Here is a 23,550-nt window from a genome sequence, read left to right on the forward strand (position 1 = left end):
CCGCCCCTTGGGTCTTCACCAAGTTGATGGCACTGGTGGCGGCGAACCTAAGGAGTGGAGAGATTAAAATCTACCCCTACCTGGATGATTGGCTGATCAGGGCTTGTTCTCCCTGAACAAGTTCTGGAGCATCTCAGCATCACATGCCACTCCCTGCACAAACTGAGCTTCTCCCTCAGTTTCAAGAAGTCCCACATGATACCTTCCCAAAAGCTTCAGTTTATTGGAGCGGTCCTGGATGCTTACTCTGAGAAAGCTTCACCCACGGAGGCAAGGGCTCAAGATCTTCTGCAGATGGTACAAACATTTCAAAGTGCCGTTTATCTTCCGGCATTCGATTTTCTGAGGTTGCTCGGTCTTATAGCATCCTGCATTTTCGCGGTGCCAGAAGCCTGTCTGAGGATGAGATCTCTCCAATGGGCCCTCAGATCCCAGTGGTCACAGTTCTCCAGCAGGTCCCGAGCAGGTTAATACAGGATCTCTTGTGGTGGGCCTGCAATCAGAATGTGTTGAAGGAGAACCTTTTTGGCAGCCATGGCCGGAGGTAACAATAGTTAGTTACGGATGCTTCCCTCACAGGTTGGGGAGCTCATGCAAATGATCTGCAGATCAGCGGCTGTTGGTCTTCATCGGAGTCCAGACTATAGCTTTTCAAGCTGACGCAATTGGACTGGCTCTGATGGCCTTTCTGCCCACTGTGCGGAGAAAGAATATCATGATAATGACAGACAACACAGTGGCCATGGATTACCTCAACAAGAGAGGAGGTGTAGGGTTACTACCACTGTGCAGCTCTGGTTTTGGGCACTGTAAGAAGGAATCTCTGTCAGCAGTTCACCTGGCCGGAGAGGAGAACACAGCGGTGGATGCTCTGAGCAGGCAGAGCACAGTCTCCCACGAGTGGGAGTTGGCTAAGGTAATATTTCTAGAGACCTTTGCCCTTTGGGGAACCACGCAAGTGAATCTGTTCATATCCAGTGTCAACGGGAAATGCAACATGTTTTGCTCCAGGATATTTTTTCAGAGAGGAGCTCTGGGGGACGCGTTGGTGGTGGACTGTAAATTTCCACTCCTGTATGTGTTCTCACCAGTCCCCATCATTCATCATGTCATCAGGAGGTTGAGGAAGTTCAGGAAACCCATCATCCTGATTCCTCCGTATTGGGCTAGGAGGAAATGGTACCCTGACCTTCTGGATATGTCCATCTGCCCTCCAATATATCTTCCCCAAAGAGGGTGTTTGCTTTTGCAGGAAGGAGGTTGCCTTCTTCACCTCAGAATTCTGAACCTTCACACCTGATTTCTGAGAGGTTAAGATTCAAAGATTACGACCTTCCAGAAGACATAATGGAGCTGTTGCTTTCGGCCCGAAGGCCAGCAACAAAAGCTCTGTACTGCTGCCATTGGAACACATTTTGCGGCTGGTTTAGAACTAAGAACATTGACCCTTTTACTTGAGACACTCCATCTGTCTTGTCCTTCTTGCTAGGTCTGGCCCATCACGAACTACACGTTTCCACTGCAAAGGGATACCTAGCAGTGCTTTCCATTTTTAAATGCTTGCCTGAAGAGGGTTCCTTTTTGAAAATCCCTATTGTGGTTCAGTTGTTGAAGGGTCTGACAAACCTCTTTCCTCCGGTCCCATTGATAGTACCGGTCTGGGATTTGAACTCAGTGTTGAAGCTCCTGATGGGAGCTCAATTTGAACCTCTGCATTCATGTCCATTTAGAATGCTGACTTTAAAGACTACTTTTCTAATGGCAATAACATTGGCTCACAGGGGGTGAGTGAGCTTCAATTTCTTTCTTCCAATCTGCCATTTACAACCTTTTGTAAGGATAAGGTGGTATTGAGAGTTTGTCCTTCTTTCTTACCAAAAGTAGTATTGGAATTCATTTAGCACAAAAGATTGTGTTGCCTGCTTTTTATTCTCCCGAGGTTGCACCGTTTAGACCCTAAGAGGGCTTTAAGCTTCTATATTATCAGGATGTCTAAAATCAGACAAGATGACTAGCTCTTTGTTGGATATCCGGGTCACAAATTGGGACAGGCTGTAACCAACCAAACAATTTCATGATTGCTTTTCTGAATGCTATGTTTGGCGGTGTGAGCAACCAGAGGGCGTCTTCACTTCGTTTCCCCCTGTTGCCTCCTCTCGGGGTGGCTAAGCAAAGGCCATCGCTTTTGGATCCTGACCCTGGGACGGATATGTGAGGGAGGATCGCCTGGGAGGAGGAGACTTGGGGATTGGGGAGAGGACGTCCTTAGGTGAGACATGGTATCCCCCATTTCCCTTTCACAACGAACGTTCCATCCCTCAAGCGTTTATAGGCTTATGTCAGCCCTTTTCCTGTGCTTCCCCTAAAACCTTCCTCAAAACACACCGTTATACTAGTGGGACGAAGAAGAGGACAACTAGAACAACACATCCTCATTTTATTAATAAATACACATATCGACCCCAACCAAGTACTGAGACGAGGACGAGGAGGAGGACAACACGAGTAAAGCAGGGCAAACGCTTTAATGGTGAGCAGTCTAGTCCTTTTTGGAATACTCACAGAGGCGGGAACTTTAAAAGTCGTAATCAAGAGGGAAATTGAGTCAGCTGTGGAGGCCGAGTCGGATGTGGAGACTGAGGCAGCAGTCGGGAAAGCAACTCCAGGTCACTGGTGTGACGAGAGGAGCGGTCAAGACCTGTGTGCAGATGCAGAGTTTATGCGGCAGGAAGCAAAGCCAAGGTGTGCTGGAATCCAGTAGCAGTGCGCGAGAGAGAGACCGGTATGACCGAGCGAAGTGGTCAGAGGAATCCTGACCTGCAGGTGGAGCATCACTGGGGAGCCGTGCCACGAAGAGCCGATGGGAGAGGAAGATGAGGTAACGCACAGGAAAGTAGAGACTTGTGTTGACAGAGACCTCGCAACGCTATAAACTCCGACTGGTGAGTGTGGGAGACACCGGGCTGGTAGGCGAATATGCAGTGAGCTTGCTTTTGAATGTCGAACGAAACTAAAACCTTTACAAGCACTTGCGAATATCACACAGAGTAATTACAAGTACTTTTGAATATCGAACAAACTGAAAGTCATTATAAACACTTTTGAATGCCGAGCAGAGCAAAAGCAATCTTTGAGCAATCTTGAGTAGTGGATTGAAAGAAAGGTTGCGAAATTAACCGATTCTACAAACTGTATTTTGTTAAACACAAGTCATGGCAAAGTCAAGATAACACCCAGAAAGGTGTGGTTAAAGAAAACAAGTATTGGCCAAAGCCAATAGTGGTCATGGACCTGCACGTTATAAGGAAGCATTGGCGAGAGTCAGGCGATGCCAAGAAAGGGGACTCGGTTGCGTCACCTATAATGGGTGCGCACAGACCGAGAGTTAATGGAAAACAGTCAACAGATGGGTATCTGTTGCGTGACCTGTAATGGGTTGACTGTATGGTCTGACAACTGTGCCTAGACCGAGGCCCTGTATGAAGAAGCGATTAAAAGTATCCATCAAGAAGTTTGTTTTGCAGCAACCTTTTATGTGCTTTTGAAACCAAGCTATTGAACTACCTATTTGAACTTATGAAAAGAACAAATAACAAAAGAGCTGGGAAGTGTCCCAAGGAACTGTATTGTCTTGAGCAAGGTAGACGATTTGAACACTTGGGGAAGGTAACCCCAGTATCTTGTGAACTATTTTTAATTTGGGGAAGCTGATTACAAGCCAAGAGCTGGAAGAAGCTCTAAACTTTATTTTGAACACCATTCATTTTGATTCTGACATCCCTACACATCTTATACAGTTAGCTGTGAGGGCAAGAATAGGTTTTGAATACAGACAGACATTTGATTTGGTCTTCCTGATGCAGACTATCCTTAGGTTTCATTAGGTAAGGAAATCCCACCTTAGCTGACTTTTAAGTGTATAAAGCCTTTTTGTGAACCAATCTTGAACCTGTTGTCTGTGCCTACCTCATAATGCCTTCGCAGAGGGCAATGCCCAATGGTTTGAGAGTGCATTCCACCCAAGTAGTGCCTACTTCTTCGGCTCTTCAGAGAGGGGTGCCTGTACAAGACATATGGAATGCTGCAACTCGGTCTTCTTTGCACACATTTAGCAAGCATTCCTGCCTGGATTCTGTGTCAGGTCAGGAGGCTAAATTTGGCAAGGCTGTGCTTCACAGCATAAACGAACAATGAATTCACGATTCTTACTGCCTTCAACAATACTACTTTGGGAGTCTATCAAAAATGAGTAATCTGTGGGAGGAACATCCAGCAGAAAGAACTTTATCAGGGGTAAGTTATATGTTCATCTGCCACGGCTGATTCATGCCCTTCTATATTGGGTCTGCATATAGGATATGGAGATATATTAAAATCCCCGGCACCTCACATCTTTGGGGTTCACTGTATTGTTCAACAGGAGGTTCCTTGTACAAAGTTAGGGGAGCAAGATAGGTTGAAGACTCTAATGGACAAGGTGGGTCAGACTGTTCGTTCTATTTGAGCACAACCACTTGATCACCATAACTTTATAGAACTCCTGAAGGAACTTAACTGAATATGTAGACCTAGTTCTACATAGCAAGGTTTGTTAGGTAAGCAATGGAGGTGTTCTTCAGAGGTTCACTGCACTCATTCCAGGTGTCTATCAGTTCCTGGTTCAGAGTTCAGATGTAGAGCCAGTACTTGAGGATGAACAGTGGCTACGCAGTTTGGTCATGCTCACTGATATCTCATGCCATCTGATGGAACAACTCCCTGTAAGGGTACACTCTTCTCTTACCTGTTCCCATTACTAATTTAAAAAGCATCATGATTCAGTTATCCCTAATGTCTGAAATGTCATGACTTTTCACACTTCTTCTACACCAAGGCACAAAGCTAAGGCCCACTGATGGTGTCTCTTCCTGTCCCATTCTACATCCAGGGACCGGCACATCACCCCCACCGAGGTCTGACTCCAGCAACTCATCTGGTTGCTCAAATAAGATGGCGGGTGCCGTTCCGATGCGAGGATCAAGCTGCTCTATGCCTGTATGTTCCGAACTCCTCCCTAGACCCACCCTTTTCCTCCCACCCCTTCGCCTAACCCTCCACCAAGCATTTCCGTATGTTCCCCAAATGCTCCCGCTGCCCCCGCGACAGCCAGAATTCCTCAACATTTTCAAGCTCCCTCCCACAAATTCCAGCTCATTATACGAGCTGCTGCGCGATTCCACAACCAGGCCATCCCAAGCAAATTAGCCAACTGCCTCCAACCACCCTCTCTGCCATGCTCACCTATCACTGCCCATCACCTCCCTGAACAGGTTGGCCAGGCACATCCCGCCACCCACTCCGTTCCTCCCCGCCCTACACGCACCTCATGACCCCTATGTTTCAATGAGCCAACCTGCCTGTCCCACTCCTGCCACCTCTATGACAAGAGCCCGCACACCGAGCAGTGTTCGCAGCATTGCTCCTCAGTTTAACACCCCCCAACCCCTTCCTGCATGTGTTCACCTGCACCTTTCCTACCCAGGCCAGCTCACCTCAGGCAGTGCCCACAGCACCGGCACTCTCCTCTCACCGCTTGCACAACTACTTCCGTGCATGCTGCCTGCACTTACCGCTAAACTCCGCCAGCTCATAGTGGCAGCCACCTCCCTAGAGTACCTGGCACAAGCCCACAGAACTACCCGAAGCTGGCCTTCTGGCACACCTCACAGGAGTACATGCCCTCAATCACTGTCTGAAAGGATGGCTCACATAGCCTCCCGCTCCTCCCACCCCCCCCAACATTGATAGCCTTCCTAATACTGCCAGACGCAACTACCTCCTCAAACTGTGCATCAGCCCTGAACACATTCCTACCCCTAATGCCAGCATCTCCTCGCCCCCCGGCTGCCTCCTCACCCCAGCATTTCCTGTGCCCTCATCTACGGATCCTGCATCACCCGTCCAGCTTGCCCGTACTTACCCTCCTCCACTGGGCCCTATTGAACACTAGATCTCTGCCAGCCCACACCCATGAAATCCTTGGCCTCATCACAAATCAAAACCTCGACCTTCTGGTACTCACGTAAACATGGCTCACCCCCACATCTGGCCCCATCCTATCCATAGCAATCCCTCATGGTTATTCCATGCTTCTCAGCAACAGATCTTCCCAAAAAGATGGGGTAGTCGCCCTTATTTTCAAGGATTCTCTCCCTTTACACTCTATCAAATCCACTGGTCCCCCCCCACTCCCCAACTGCGAACTGCTCTCAGCCAAACTCCCCTGTTCACACACAGCATCCACCACCATTCACCTGATCTACTGCCCGCCCGGCCCAACCCACTCCTTCGAGGAGGACCACATCCAGCTTGTCTCGTCTAATCTCAAGCCCTCAACACAACTCTTACTCCTAGGGGACCTTAACCAGGGCCTCAGTGACCCATCCAACCACAACGCCACTACTCTCTTGAACTCACTGCAATCCCTAGGCTGCAGCCAACGCTTTACACAGCCCACGCATACCCATGGCTGCACCCTTGACTGGATTGTAAGGCATAAAGCAACATTATTGTCCTGTCCAATCACCTATGCCCTTGGTCTGATCACCACACCATCACCTTTTCCATACCAACCTCTGTGTCATCCCCCTTCCACCTTTATGACCCATAGCTCTCGCAACCTCACCTATGACCGCCTTGCGCAACTTCTGGACCAATCCATCCCTCCCACGTCAGACACCACTACCCTAGTAGAGCACTACTACTCTCTGCTAGGTACATCCATCGACCATATAGCTCCCCTGAAAGCCAAAAAAGCCAAAAGCACTGCTCACCTCAACTCTTGGTTCACCCCAACCTCCGTTCCATCAGAGCCTCCAATAGAGCAGCAGAAGCAGCTGGGCGCAAGGATCCCACCTTAACCAACAAGGCTTTCCTCTCCAAAACTTTGCTCTACTACAAACAAGCCATCATAACTTCTAAAGCTGCAACCTACAATGAGAGACTCTCCAAAGTCACATCCAGCTTGCACGAACTCTTCTCCATCCTCAAGGAGTTAGAGACCCCTATCTCCCTCCTCTGTCCATGCTCAAAGACAATGTCTGGTGCAACAGCAACCAGGACACGCTCATGGGAAAAATCACTCAACTACAAGAAAAAATAAAACTTAAGCAGAAGGCCCTCCCAGCCTTTGCTCACCAGCCCCCACCCAACCACTACTCACATAGCATCCCTCCCATTCACTTCCAACCCATTAACGCATCCAACCTGGCCCACATCATCAATGGCCTCAAGCCCTTCCGATGCCTGCCCAGCCTCTCTTGTCAAGGAATGTGCAGAACCCCTAATCCCGCTCATTGCTCCCATTATCAACATGTCCTCTGCATCTTGTACCGTCCCTGTCTTGCTCAAAGAATCCTTGCTAAAAAAGATCTACCCTTGAGCCAGCCATCCCTACCAACTACCGTCCTATCACCATGGTTCCTCTCTTTCTCAGAATCATGGACAGTCGCCTAGCTGCAGATCCAGTCCATCCTGGAACTCCACCACGTCCTAGGAACCCGACAATCAGGCTTCTGCCTAAACACAGTACAGAAACGGCCCTTCTAGACCTCAAAAACCATATTGATTCAGCTAATTACCAGGGCTCCCTCTTACTCCTCCTACTGTTCGACACCTCTGCTGCATTTGACCTTGTGGACCATGATATCTTTTTCCAAGCATTGTCCACCGCTGGCAATTTCTTGCATGGATTTCCTCCTTCCTGGCACATAGATATTTCTGAGTTTTCGGTGGAGACGCCACTGCCAAAACCCACACCTACCTCTTGTGGTGTCTCTCAAGGCTTTTGCGTATTGCCTACTCTATACAATGTGTATACCAAACCCCTATTCGACCATCTTGATGTCCTCTGTAACTCTACATGAACTATGTGGACGACACACAAATCCTCTTGTCCCTCTTCAGGTGACTACTCACGCTGCATCAACACTATCTACAAAACCATCCAAGTCTGGATGGCCGCACACAGCCTGTGCCTCACCGATAACAAAATTGAGCTCCTCATCATCGGTCCACCAGCACGCCTAGCCAAGCTGCATGATGCCTACAAATCATTCACTATAGACGGCCACAAGATCCCAGTAGCAGCATCCTTCAAAACTTGCAGTGTTTACCTCAATACCACACTCACCATGACCCGCCAGGTGAACCACTTTGCATCCTCATTGGATATGCAACCAAACTCATCAACGCTAGCAAACCCTTCCTCTTGGGTCACAAACGTCTTGAAATTACAGAGCCCTCATAAAGTCCAAACTGGACTACTGCAGCGCCCTACTCTGTGGAACATCAGAAAACCTGCGCAAACTGCAAACTATTCAAAACAATTCTCTCCGAGCTGCTCTTAACATTGAAAGACATGCCCAAATTTCAAAGGCCAGAAAGTCTGCCCACTGGTTACCAGTTAAGGAGAGAATCAAATTCAAGATGCTATCAATCACCTACAAATGCATCACCAACGAGGCCCCCCAATACCTCACTGACACTATCAAAAAACATTCCTCGTCCAGACTGATCTCACTGTTTGATTACACTGCACTTCAACCGGAAAAGAGTCGGAGGGGCAAGCTTCTTAGCCCACGCCCCAACTCTCTAGAACGATCTCCCACCACATCTGCGTAATGAACCTTTGTACTACGCCTTCAGGAAACACCTCAAAACCTTACTCTTCAACTAAGGTCCGAACTCCCTATCAACCCTTTGTTCTTTCCTCCTCTGTAACCAGCACCTAGATGCCTGTGGGTTTTGCGCGCTCATACAAATTTACAAAAATAAATAAATAAAGAAGCACTGACAAAACGTTCTGTCTGTCAATGAGAATACAGTTGACCTCAGCACATGGACATGCTAAAGCACTGAAAGAGCATTTTGAACAGCATTTTGCTTCACTTGATCAGGTAAAACACATTTTCGTTGGGTTTTAGTTCACGTGGATATGTGTGTTAGAAACTTGAGTTTGACAAAGAGATGTTTTAGGGACAGCTTAAAATGTGCATGCCCTGGATGAAAGCACAATGTCCCATATCATAAAAGAAACCATTTTTCATTTTTGGAGACCGTTCAAAGGCTTGTTCTACACCATTCTGCTGCAAAGCAGATATACATTTTTATTCCACATACACGTACGAGCAAACGTGTTCCGTCATGGGGCATATAAAAACAATAAGAGAAGCTGGTTAACAAATGGAAACCTGTCTGCTGAGCTGCACTGTGCTTGTTCCAGCTTACCCTAGCATCCAGAAGCTGGCAGATAAAAGGGTTATTACACAGAAATCACACTGAATTACAATGTCATTGGTCACATTTATAGATATCCTTGTTTCCTGCTGTGATTGCTCCTTTTCACAGGGTCCCATCAGAGAGTTGCAGTAGTCGGCTAAGCACTGGAAAACGTTTGTTTATATGTATGACGTTACCTTCCGGCTGTAATACCACCCAACTGTAATAGCATTAGCTCCCACCAGTCTGGCAGTATTACCGCCGGATCACGGGTTGGGCATTCACTGTAAATCCCCATTCTCCATTGGCACCACTGGATCCAATGGGGAATCTTGGGCGCGAATACCGCGCGCTAATACAGCTGACGGTAATACAGGCCGCTAAATGGGATTTTCACCTCCAGAAAAAAGCTGCAAGTAAAACAGCCTATTTAGCTCCCAACTCGTGATAGGGCCAGCCTTTAAATGCAGCAGTAATACCATAACTGCTGCATTTAAGGGCTGCAGCCCAACTCGTGATGAGGCCCATTGGAACGTCTTGCTCGAGTTGGGCCAAAAGACATCAGAATACAGAAAACCCTGTTTGGACTGCCTAACCAGTAAGAAAGATAGGTTTTGATCTACAAAGGCTGGGTTGACTTACTTCCTTTAAGAGAGTCAACTGGTACTGGTGGACACATGCACTTATGGCTTGCGTCTGCAATTTGAAGACGCTGGAGTCTTTAAACACCTTTTTTTCTATGATGTCGATGGTGAAGTTCCAGGATTCTCTTCTGATTGCATTGCTTTAAAGAAGGGATGTAGCTCTTGTACACACTGATCCTTTTCTTTCAATTAGGTCTTTAAATAAATCAGACTTTGAGCCTTCTCAATCAGAAAATAATATTCTTTGAAGATCTGATTCATTAGGCAATTGAATAAAATGCAATCAAATTGAGATACTCTAAATGAAAGATGCACAGCTTTTAGTTAGACAAGATTTTTGTGGCCACTTGGATAATTTAAAAAAACTTGTAACAACTGTGGCCTCGGTTCATAAATTGGCCTAGTTTTCAATTCATTTATTTTTTAAATGGTTCTATATAATGAACTGCTATGAAACATGCTGTAATGTTTTCTGAATTCATATATTAATGAATTTGTGTTTGTATTTTTGTATTTTAATTTTATATAGTGCAGCTAAGAAGTAACAAAGTGCAGTATTTGTTGTTGAGGGTGACATATACGGAAAGAAGAGGGCAGTTAAAATATGTGGCATGGCATGTCCCAGCAATGGGATTGGGTAGTGATGAAGAGAAGCAAGGAGCTTAGGTGGCACCTAGGTAGTGACAGAATAGTAACGTCTTAAGTTCCACCAGGATGATGTTCCAGACGTATTAAGAGAAAGCATAATTGTAGTTCCTTGTGTGCCAGTGCCGTTTCTAGCCTAATGATGGCCTGTTTCCTGGAGGAGCCAGACCCATTTGATGTTGTGTGCTAGGAAGGAAGGTGTGCCAACTGTGGTTGCCTTACAGGTAATGCATACAGTCTGAGTATTCTAGCTGGGATAGAAGCCTGTGCAGCCCCCTTAGGATGGGAGGAATGTAATTAATGTTCATGTTTCTTATTATGAGTCATGCCATGGTGTGTTGGGCAGCACTAAGTGGGCACAGATGTGTTAACCAAATGCTGATGAGGAGGGCGTTTGCTCCATCGATGTGGTAGAGTACTTGTGCCTGGACTGTGGTTCTGAAGTCCATGGGTGGAAAGATGGGTTTTATCTTATGGAGGACTTGTGCCTGGACTGTGGTTCTGAAGACCATGGGTGGAAAGATGGGTTTTATGTTATGGAGGAGGGTTAGCTGGCATTAAGTGTTCAGAGCCTTTTTGTTGATATCTAGTTGGAAGTAGAGAGTGATGTCAATACTTACCCAGAGTGATTTGGCATTCGGGAAAATACAAGGTGTACACCCATTAAGGTGCATGTCGTTTAGTCACCCTTTAATGTTATCCTGCCTCAATGAATGGCTGAGTAGGACACATTCTGTCTAGGACACATTCTGTCTTTGTGCAATTGAGCTTCAAGTATGTGCTTGTCATCCAGACTTGGCTAGAGAAGAGGCAATTCCTGAGGCGTGAGATGTCCTGTGTTCCACTGACATGTAGGTATAAAGCAGTATGATCTGTGTGTTGGTGAAGCAAGATGCCTGTGTCATTGAGAAGTGATCCCAATGGCTCCATGTATAGAATGAAGATCACCTGGGAGAATATTGAGCCTCGTGGGACTTTGCATGTGACCGGGTGGTAGTCTAACCTGAGGTTGACTTTTTCTGCATGGCTTGGTGCCTGTCCGAGGGGTAACATATGAACCAGTTGAGAACTGTGCCCAAGAAGCCCTTTCTGTTAGCGACTAAGAGGGTCAGTGTGAGGTGGTCAAATGTGCTAAATGCGGCAGAGAGGTCATGGAAGATGAAGAGACAATAGTCAACTTTACCCATGAATTGAAGAGCGTCATCTATGACCGGATGGTGGCTGTTTCAGAGTTAAATTTTGTTCAAAACCCAGATTAGTAATCGCAGAGCAGGCCATGCTGGTTGATCCAATCAATGAGTTGTTTGGCAACTACCTTCTCAATTATTTTTCCAATGATTGGGAGGCTAGTGATTGGTCGGTCGGTCGTGGACTCGTTGGGTTCAAAGGTGTTTTTTAGTTTTTTTTTTTAGGAAAGGGCAGATAAGTCTTGTTTTTGTGGTGCTTGGGAAGATGCCACCACGTGAGAGTGGCATTTACTATTTTGAGGACCACGGCAGTGATGGGTGTCTCCTTGATCTGCAGCACAGAGGGCATCATCTTTGTATGCTGTTGGTTTAAGGGACGCAAAGGGTTTCAGTAAAATTCTTGGGCTCTAGTGTCCAGATTTGTGTTATGTGCTGTGAGATGAAGAGCTCGTGGCATCGAGGAGGTCCTTGGGAATTTGCGTTTTCCGCCAGTGTTTTTCAAGTGACTCAGTAGTGCACTTATTGCTGTTTGGTTGTTCTGTGACTCTGTTCCTTTTAAATCCCGAAGTGTTTTCAACTGTTAAATACATGGGCCTTGAAGATAGTTCTGAGGCAACACATTTGTCTTGGAAGCAAGATAACGCAATGCAGCACAGGTTTGAATCCTTGTCCGGCACTTAGCGACGGATCTCCGGTATTAAGTGTGTTATAATACATATATTATAATGTTTTGGGGATTTTTGTAATGAACATTAACTAAAAAAAGTATTTAAAAACGTATTGTTACACAAATACATCAGGCATCAGCGAAACATATCATGTGTCATACAGAATAACCTTCTTCTCTTCTTGCTGGAAGTAACCGATGTAGCATTTGTTTAATGGCGAGAATTGACATTGTTTATACGGTTACTTTTGCGAATGGTGCTTCTTACTCACTGGCCAACGCAGGCTGGCTAGCGAAACTGTAGAAGCGGACGAGGTGGCTAACCAAGGTTACTTAGCTGAACGGTTTGAAGTGGGTGGTGGCAACACGCTGTGATTGCCCGGAGGGAAGCAGATAAATAGGCCAGGTTGCAGATTGGAATACACGTTTTACTTTAGGTCTTCTTTTATTTGATAAGAATGCAACCTATTGCACAGGTTTAAGAGGACTATAGGTTTAAAGGATAACGTAGAGGGGAGCAATGGTGAAATGAGTGGCCACCAATCCAAAAACGAAAAATGTGGGCTGACTAGACATATACAGCTTTCCTGCAAAAATGCCCCCCAAACATGTTCTCAAATAACAGATCTGCCACTAAAATAAACATTAGGAAGCAGCAAAATGCACCTGGCTGGCATACACAATGTCTACAGACCATTTCCCGATAATGGAAAAACAAATGCACACGTGTAGGATCATTTACAGTGAGAACATCTGCGATGTGTTGGCCATGTGCTTCGGAATGCAAAGAGCAGCCTTGCATATGACCATCATGGTATGGATTTACAGCATGCACATACCATAGGCAATAGGAAAATGAACAATGAGACAAGAACATGTATGTTGTAAATAGTACCATATACACCAGGATCACTGTTTGCACTGTATGACTGCCGGAAGATTATTCTCTGTCCATGGTAAGTATAATATTGTTTATATTGAACCTATACATCTACATGAATTGCTCCTGCATTATCCCATTATCTTAACGCTGCCCCTTTACATCATTGACTCTCCTCCTGCTGTAATCCCTTCTTCTGCTGTGCTATTTGCTGCGTTGTTGGCATATGGATGGTGATACAGCGTGTACCCCTTTAGCTTCCCTTGTTCGTTCATTGATGTTGAAGTGCCCTTTTCTACTGCTTTGGACCCTCTTCTTTACCAAGTCTTCAGTGATGAGTTCTTTAAAACAAAAAGCAACACTTTCAGTTTATTATGTCAACTCAAAATATTGCACACACCTAGCTTATATTTGGCTCTAGTTTAGTGGCATTACTTTTATTTATGTCTTGGTTTGCAGATTCGACTAACAAACATGGCATGGAGTCCTTTCGCTATGGGTTTGCTTAAGTTCAGTGATGTAAATGAGATTCTTGTTAAAGTGTGCTTTGTGAGTAGTTTGCATTGTGAGTTGATTGTGAGTTGTGATTTGTGTTATATTGTGTGTCCTATGTTTTGCAGTGTGCAGAAGATGAAGAAACACGTGATCTCGTGAGGCAGCACGGTGGCTTGCAACCACTTGCTGCCCTTCTCAGCGATACTGAAAACAAAGAACTTTTGGCAGCAGTGACAGGAGCCATATGGAAATGTTCGATAAGCCGAGAAAACGTTACCAAGTGCGTTTGCAATTTAAAATCTGTTATAGCTTTTGTTTATGTACATACCTGAGCCATTATTTCAGCATTTGAAACTGTGAACGTACAGCTGTATACATTCAAACATGTTGCCAGGTGTATGGATGGGAGTAAGGATGGAAATTCCAGGATATAGCTTTGAAGAGGCTGCTGATGTGCTGGCCATGGTCGTACTGGGACAAGAAATGGGGCCGAACACTCCTAAAAAAAAGTGTCCCTCAACCGTGAATGGTAGCAATTCATGACTTTGCTAAATATGATACTGATGGAGGTTGTGGCGGGTTAATGGTGTTTGCTGTATGTCATTTTTTGTGTAAACAGTTTGGAAAACCAGAGATAAAATAACATTCCTTTTGTTCCTTGCAAAAAAGACAATAACATTGTCACATGGCCCTGTATTGATTTTGCTGTACCACACTCAAGCACGTCTACTACATGCCCCAGCAATCAGGCGGAGGGGAATCAGAAATAGGATAGGAATTCTGCTTCGTCACTGCTGTTTATGCAGTGGACTCAAGCTCAGTACCCCTTGCGAACAGGGGTACAGTACGCATTTACAGAACCATTACACTGCATTCCAAGAAAACAATTCTCCAGCATGGTGTCTGTCATGGATTCCCATGCTCATCAATATTCCCTGTCGTCAGGCTGGGAATCCTTGGTAAAAGATAAAAACAGTCTCACTGTCACTTTAAAACTGTATTCTCCTCTAAACCAATCACTGTCCTCTGGGTCATACTGCCCCCATCCAATGACATTCATCTCCGTAAGCCCTACCTCTGGCAGCCATCTTCAGATTCTTACTGCATGCTTCAGTGTTGGGTGTCCTCGAGTTTGCTCTCCGAGCTATTTGTATTTTTTTCAGAGTTTTTCAATGAGAAAAGTTAAATTTTTGTTCCAAAGAGCCTGTGTGCTCTTTTCCTCATCTACTGGCGACAGGGATCCGTTGTCGGTGAAGCTCCGCACCCCTCAAGGGTGAAGATTCATTGAAGCTTCTAGAAGGCCATCTTGGACCTACTTCGCGCCCTCCCACCATGACAGAGGAGAAGGAGGGATGGTCCCTCTTCAGACCCTGCACCAAATGTGGCCTACCGAATGTGTTTGTGGAAGACAAGCACCTGCAATGCCTCTACTGTCTACACCTGGACCATAATGAGGTATAGTGCATAATATGCCTAGGTTTCTCTAAGAAGACAACAAAAGACAGGCATAGTAGGCTGGCGGCATGGCTTAACTTGGTCCGAAGAGCGGTCTTCTAAGTCCTTTTGAGGTTGCCCCATCCATGGGGGGTCCAAGATAAGACCAAGATCCGCAGGTCTGAGTCCACCGGGTTCGCCGCTGATGCGGGTTCCAAGTTGGATAGGGTGTGGACGGCATCACCTTCCGCCTCCAAAGCCAGTTTACCATTGAGCTCCTCTTCAAAGAGGAAGTCATCCACCACGGCTAAGCTATGGGAGAAATCAGATAAGCCATGGACAGAAGAGGCTGTGCAGCCCAAGCAGGCTCAACCGCCACAGATAAAGTCCTCGTCGGTGACTTTGCCGACATCTATGACTACTATGCCATCTAAGGGCATCTATGGGTGCTGATCCTATGAGGGTGGCTCCCGCAGCACAAAAGGTGTCCCTGCCCCCACAACATGACACCACTACAGACGCTTTGACAAAGGCTGCAGGCACTCCAGAAGGGTTAAAGGTACCGCCCAGGTTCCGGTTCAGACACCTCCAGAGACGGGTACTGGGACTTATACGGCCACAAGTATGGATGAGGACAAAGGGCCTAATTACACGGATGGCGGAGAACCATGCCGCTATTAGCGCCATGGTTCATGCCGGTAAAATACCGGCACCGCCTTGGTGGAAAGGGGAATTACCGCCCCATTCCAAGGTTGGCGGGCCGGTAATTCCCCCTTCTACCATTGCCCTTGCCCATTCACATTTTTGCCCCATAGGGCTCAATGGGAATGGGGAAGGCGCTAATTACGGTACCGCAAATTGCGGTACCGTAATTAGCTCCCTGGGTCCCTTTGCGGGTTGGTTTTTAACGCCTGCAAAAGGCAGGCGTTAAATCCCCCAACCCGCAAAGGGACCTCGTAGTAAGGCGGTAAGCATTTACCGGTACCGGTATTATACCGGTACCGGTAAATCCTTACCGCCATCCGTGTAATGAGGCCCAAAGACTTTGTCCCAGCGTATAATGAATCGCTACATTTGGGTGCTCCGCAAGAGTTTCCCCACCGGACGAGGTGGGATCTTTACACTCCATGATTGACAGGGCCTCCGAGCTATTCCAGCTAGTGCCTGAGGAAAACAAGAAGGAAGGCTTCTTGTATCAAAGGTGAGAGGCCAAAAGGAAGACAAACATGACGGTGCCTTTTCTGGATGATATTTCGGAAGAGGGCCTGGCCCACATGAAGAACCCTTGCACGGCTCCAGTCAAGCGGGATATGCTGGAGAATAAGTATAGGCTGCTGGACTCTGCACCCAAGTGTCTGAGGTCACAACCATCACCGGACTCAGTGGTGTCTGTGGCCACAAGGAAACGGTCATCGTTGGTCTCTCCGGACAGCGAGGCAAAAATGATAGACGCCATCAGGAAGCAAGTGATCTACACGGCGGTGTCCACAATCAAAGCGACCAACGCCTTGGCGATCCTAGCCAGGTATGACAACAAATTGTGGTAAAAGTTAGGACCAATCCTGGAATTCTTCCCAGATGATAAGAAGATGGAAGCCCTGGACCTCTTTCAGGAATGAGAAGTGGCATCGGACCATGCCATCATAGTGGCAGTGGACGTCGCCGACAGAGGTTTCTGGCAAATGGGGAACGGTGTCTGAGTTCATCGGCAGGGATGGATGAAGGCTACTAACTTCTGTCAAGAGGTCCAAGCGAAGGTGCTGGACATGCCCTTTGATGTCGAGAACCTGTTTGGGAAGGCGGTCGACGAGTCGCTCTAGGCCATCAAAACAGATATGGAGATGGCACGTTCCCTTGGCACACTTCAGCAGCACCACTCATCTTCTTGTCGCTTCTCCAGGGGAAAATCGAGCAGGTCATCAAAGGTTTTCTCCATGTCCTACAGACAGCCTTCTGGCTCCTCAATGCAAAAAGCTTACAGGGGCCGCTCCCAGGCCTACGGTAGTGAAGGTCAGCATCTCCCGCAGGGCAGGACACCGGCGCCCAAGCAAGCCTGAACTGGCCAAGATGTTTGACCCCCACTACTTCCCCCCGGTGGGAGGCCGGCTGATGAGGTTCGTCAGCGTGTGGTGAAAGATCACCATCAGCAGACGGGTGCTGGATGCTCTCGTCCAGGGGCACACACATTGGCGTTCCAATGCAGGTGTCCTCGTATTCCGCCGGTTCCCCATCAAGAGCAACATATCCCTCAGCGCCTGGAAGAGGTATGAGCCATGCAATGGAAAGGGGCGATAGAGCTAGTTCCCCAGCGGCTCTGGGGCTCTGGAGTCTATTCCAGATACATTCTAGTCAGAAAGAAGATAGGGGGTTGGAGACCCATCCTGTACTTGCAACATCTGAAAAATACTTAAAATCCCAAAAATTCAGGATGGTCATGTTGCAGCGTGTGCTTAGCCAGCTGTAAATGGGGGATTTCTTGACGTCGTCGGATCTGGAGGACACCTATTTTCACATCCCCATTCATAGGAAACATCAGATGTTTTGTGGTGCAGGGACAGCACTACCAGTTAAAGGCCCTATTGTTCGGGTCGAAGTCGGCCCCAAGAGAGTTCACAAAATGCCTGGCGCTGGTGGCGGCCTGTCTATGTCTACAGGGCATACACGTATACCCATACATAGACGATTGGCTGATAGGCACCCGCTCGCGGGTGCTGGCCGACAATCACATGACGGCTACCGTCCGGCTGCTGACTTATCTGGGATTCTCTGTCAACTGTACGTTCTGCTTAACCCCATTGCAGAATGTGCTGCTTCTTGGCCAGACTCAACACAGTGGCTTGCCTGACGTCACCCTTGGCTACGGTGCGAGCCATCAAGTCGTTGCTGGGCATAATGCCATCCTGCATCTACGTTGCCTGTCTCTGCAGGTTGCAGATGCTACCCCTACAGGAATTCTTAGAGGCTCGTTTGATACAGGTGTCTGGAGGTTTCACAGACAAGATCCCTCTCACCGAGGAGTTCAGGAGGGCGATAGAGTGGTGGGGTGTCCGTGCCCACATCGCCCAAGGCACAGAATTTCAACACCCCCGTACCAGAAGACGGTCACCACGGACGCGTTTCTGGAAGGTTGTGGGGTGCACACCGGACGTCTGCATGCCAGAGGCCTGTGGTGGTTAGAGGAGAAGGATCTGCACATCAACATCCTGGAGCTACAGGCAGTGTTCTGGGCCCTCAAGTTGATTCTACCATCTCTGAAAGGCAAGTTGATGAGGATCTTCATGAACACCACCACCACCATGTTCTACATCAGGAAGCAACATGGCACTCGATCCCCGTGCTCTCCAAGGAAGCGCAGGACTTGTGGCACTGGGCCGTCGGAGAGGAAATGTTCCTCGTCCTCCACTTGCCGGGAGTCAAGAACACCATTGCAGACTCCGTCAGCAGGGAACTGCGCTCCTGCCACAAGTAGGAACTTTGTCAGGATCAGGTGGACCTCCTGTTCGTCCAATGGGGTAGACCCCAGATCGATCTGTTTGCCATGGCAGCAAACTCCAAATGCCAGAAGTTCGCCAGCAGATTCCATCAGCCGAGGAGCCTAGGGGATGGGTTCTCCTTCCCTTGGGAAGGGTTGTTTCATTACACGTTTCCCCCGTTCCCTCTCCTGCTACGTGTCAACAACACTCAGACAGTGTTGATGCAGGATGATACTCACTGCCCCGATGTGTCCGAGGCAGATTTGGTATCCAGATCTTCTCAGCCTATCACTGTCACCCCCAGTCAAGTTGCCGGTGGTTCCGGATCTGCTCACCATCACAACCCAGGATCGCTGAACCTGAAGACTTGGTTCCTGAGGCCTTAGAGTTTGGAGGTTGAGTTGCCAGCGGACTGCAGGGCCGTCTTCGTTAAGGCCAGGAAGTTGTCATCTTTGAAATGCTATGGCCATATGTGGAAGAATTTTGCTACATGGTGCCGGTCGCAGAAGATTACCCCTCTGAGGGTCACGGCTCCACAGATCCTTCCGTACTTGCTGTCCTTGACAAAAGCTGGACTGGCTCATGCTTCCATCAAGGTACACCTGGCAGCCATCTCACACTACACCAGATACCCAGAGAAATTCTCTCTGTGGTCCCACAGACTGTCAAGGAGATTCTCAAAGGAGTGTTCCAATCTTTACCGCCGGTGGAGGCTCCTGCCCTGGCGTGGGAGCTCAACATGGTTTTTTTCAATGCTCATTGGTGCCCCCTTTGAGCCTATGCATCGAACCCCACTCAAGTTTCTTTCAAGGAAAACGGCTTTCCTTGTTGCCATCACTTCTGCCAGATGTGTGGGTGGGATCCAGGCCCTATCCTGCAAGCCACTGTACATGACTTTTCAAGAATCAAGGGTGGTACTGAGTAGGCACCCATCTTTGATGCCGAAGGTTCCGTCGTAATTCCACCTCAACAAGCCTTTGGTGTTGCCTGTATTCTTCCCGAAAACGTTGTCGCCAGCAGAAAGGGCCTTGCACTCGCTGGATGTTGCTCATGCCCTGAGGTTCTTCTACGTGACACGCACAAAGAGTTTTTGGAAGATTTCTCAGTTACTTTTGAACGTTGGTCATGTGAACCATGGAAAGGCCTTGTCCAAGGAAAGGCCTTGTCCAAGGCTTCTATCTCAGGGTTGCTCTCTGGCTGCATCATGCACGGTCATTGAATGGCAAACCCACCGCTGCCGGGCCGTCCGAGAGCCTATTCCACCAGAGCGATCTCTGCAATGACGGCTTACCTTGCTGGTGTGCTCCTGCTGGACATCTACAGGGCTACTACGTGGAGGTATACGCACACCTTCACGAAGTTCTACTGCGTCAACTGGGATTGCAGGGAGGAATCCGGAGTCAGCCAAGCAGTGCTACCCAGCATGTTCGCTTGAGGAGAGGCTATTCCAGAGGTAAGTATTAAGTGCTTCTGTTAAGCCTTGCCACCACCGTAGTTGTGTTATGTTGTGCTGCTGTGTATTTGTTATTTATGAGCATGTGAATCCATGCGAGACCCCATGCTGGAGAAGGTTTAAGTTACTTACCTGTAACTATTGTTCTCCAGCATGGGTCTGGCATGGATTCACATGTGAACCCTCCCTCCAGCCCCTCTGCGGCTCTTCTTGGTCATACTGCCACTTTACGTGCTTACCAAATCTGAAGATGGCTGCCAGAGGCGGGGCTTAGGGAGAGGACTGTTATTGGATGGGGGCAGTATGACCCAAAGGACAGTGATTGGTTTAGAGGAGAAATGCAGTTTTAAAGTGAAAGTCAAACGTTTTTTTCTTTTACCAAGGATTCCCAGCACGACAGCGGGGAAAATTCATGAGCATGTGAATCCATGCCAGACCAATGCTGGAGAACAATAGTTACAGGTAAACTACCTAAACCTTACTAGTGCCAGCGGTTACTTACCCACCAAAGTGGACTTGTCTGCTATTGGCAGCTGTACTAACGCATGGCTGGGCTGGCTACTTGAGCTGGTCCTGGTTGAGAAAACACACATAAAAGATTAACAAAAATGAATATACACAGTACATAATAAATACATATAGTGCAGGAATTGTGCACATGATATGATATGAGCTGTAGCTATATCTGGCGTCAGCCAGTAACCAGGAGCTATACCTGCAGTCCGGCGAGCTAGTGCACAACATGCATGCCGGAAATCTAACTTAACAATAGAGTTGTAAATTATAACTTTTTCTCTTTTATATGTGAGTCATGTTTCTGGAGCATTCCTGCAGGGTAAAGGGAAAACAAACACAGCAAGCAGAATGCATATAGTTAATATCCTCCAGACTTCCTGAAACCAGGCTCCCACTTCAAGTTCCCACCCATCATAGCTATAATTTGTGTTTTTATATAGTGCTTTATGCCAAATGCCTCCTGCTTTTAAGTGCTGTAGTACGAGATGTTATTTTTTTACAATTATTGATCGTCAATCTATTGACCTGAGAAGGAGGAAAGGCGGAGTTGGTACAGCTGCTGGATTCGAACGTGCAAAGTGCAGTCTGGTTGGTCCCACCATGAGAGGGGAGCACTTAACTTGTGAGCAAGCCACCCAAGCACTTTAGGCAGTAGCCATGGCACCAGCATTTGAAGAAAAAGTAGTGAGGGCTGTCGGGTAGACAGGTGCCATCAATGATAACGGACCTGATGGTTTCAAGTAAGTGTTGCCGCTTCAATTTCCATAATGAAAGTTACGGCACGGCAGAATCGACATGTCTGTGCTCTGCTGCAATGTCCAGAACATTCTAAAAAAAAAAAAAAGAAACAACAATTTATCTAATGATCCACACACTGTGCACTCTTCTGCACTCCATCTATGCACTCCCCTAAGTCTGTCCCCACCGTGCCCTGCAAAATGTGACCACAATGTACCATGACATGTGTCATGATGAGCCAACAGCCCCACATTGCCACCCCACACAAAAAGCTTAGCTCGCCAGTCTTTCCACACTAACACTAGCAGCAGCCTGAGGCCAGGGCAGGGCCCACATACCCCACTGAGCCCAGCTTGTCTTTCGTATTGAAAGGTACGCTCCGGTCGATCGACAGAAGAAGAAACACGTGTGCCCGGTGGCAGCAGTAGTGTGGGGCGGAGCACTAGGCACATACTAACCTACCAACAATTACCTTGTGAATGTATTCATTAGCACGCCGCCACACACTCAGAAGTCTGTCTGCTGCTCCTGCTCAAATGTGTGTGACCAACTGGCCACCGGACCACAGACACACATCACTGAGTATGTGGCATGCCACGATTAGCAAAGCTACAGTGCTTAAAAGCACTCCATCGCTGCCTCAACACAAAGTGCTCCAGTTGCACTAGCCAGCTAACAGTAGCCACCAGCCAAGTCACGGTCCATGGCCCTGGGGATCAAGGCCAGACTCTGTCTCCATGCTCTCTCCGCCACCTCCTCACATCGGAGCGCGCCTGAGTCCCCACCTTCCATTACACAAATTAGCCGGTCAAGTGGCACAGCATGTAGAGCGCTCGCTTTGACATCCGTGCAGGGCCTGCCAACGCAGGTTCGAATCCCGGCAGGGCCAAACTCAGCCTTTTATACCTCCGAGGTCGATAAATGAGCACCACACACCGTGGGTAATAATAAGCAGCGCTCACATACCCGAGGGTTCGTAGCGCTATATAAATGCGAAATTATTATTATTATCATTCAAACTTTGAGGTTTTTGATCGTTCGTTCATCTTTCTGTAATGGGCTGGGCAACTGCAGTGACAGCCCAGGGCAGGGCGAGTGCCCAGACTCCTCCTCACTGTGAACCCATCTCAGATGCTCACAGCTCCGCTCTGAGTTGACTCTCGCAGTTGTCATGAACGCATACATGGCAACATTCTGTGAGCAAAAATCCGTAGGAATCTCAGGGTTCTTTTGGAAGTTAGACGGACTACCTTCAATAAGTACTGTGATGAGGAAGAAGGACATGGAGGTAAAGATATTTTATAATTCTATGTGCTAAGTAGTCTCACCTAAGAAGCAGATGTGAATTGAATGCTGGTCTTTGTAGGAAGACAGGTCTGTGTGCCCCTCAAGGGCCAATGAACCTTACAGCCTCTTGAAGGCTTATTCAGATTTCTCTGGTCTCATGGTCTAAAATATGTAGACTTTATCCCCCAACCTTAGGTATTCTGACAAACTCTCTATCATGGATCACTCAGCTCCAGTGCCACTGATCTTTCAAATACAACCTTTACTTTACTTCTTTTATACCGCGCAACCAATAATGGCCCAGAGGCATACGGGCGCAGAAGATGACACCTAAAAGGGAAAAGAAATATACAACATAATACAAATAAAAACAATACCCTAGGAACAGCCTGAGAAAAAAACGGGACCTGACTCATGTGCAGCCTTTATCTGAAAAGGAAGGTCTTCAGAGTTTTCTTAAATTTCTCCAGTGATATTTTGCCTCTGAGCTCAGGTGGAATCGAATTCCACAATCTGCAGCTATATCAAACGCGCTCTTATACACTTGTGCAAGTTTGGCTCTAGGAGCAACCAACATAGAGTTATTATCTGATCTTAAATGTTTTCCAGATGATTTCACAGTTAGCCTATCCACTAATGGCATACTTGATGTCAAGATAGTAACTGTTCAAATTTACAAAGGATGTATTCTTGTACTGAATTAACACCAGGCTATTAACTGGGCAGAATATAAATTGTGGACAAAAAACAAATGCAAAGGCTACTTTCAGTTTGCCACAGAGACTCACTGCCCTTGCCCAGCTGAACCTGTGTGGGCACCCAATTCAACATAATGGGTACCCCCCTTAATTACAATGGAAAAACGTCAAAGGC

At 47.4% G+C, this 23,550-nt stretch overlaps 1 protein-coding gene across 1 annotated transcript in view; it reads left to right on the top strand.

Moving 5' to 3' along the window:
- ODAD2 (outer dynein arm docking complex subunit 2) overlaps positions 1-23,550 on the top strand; it is a 1,183,909-nt gene that overhangs the window by 891,361 nt on the left and 268,998 nt on the right. Inside the window, exon 15 of the mRNA XM_069648108.1 lies at positions 13,902-14,056. Coding sequence (XP_069504209.1) covers positions 13,902-14,056 — 155 coding nt within the window. The remainder of the gene's footprint in view (positions 1-13,901; positions 14,057-23,550) is intronic.

Source organism: Ambystoma mexicanum, chromosome 2q, assembly GCF_040938575.1.
Source record: "Ambystoma mexicanum isolate Mex_15411 chromosome 2q, UKY_AmexF1_1, whole genome shotgun sequence".
NCBI classification, from domain to species: Eukaryota; Metazoa; Chordata; class Amphibia; order Caudata; family Ambystomatidae; genus Ambystoma; species Ambystoma mexicanum.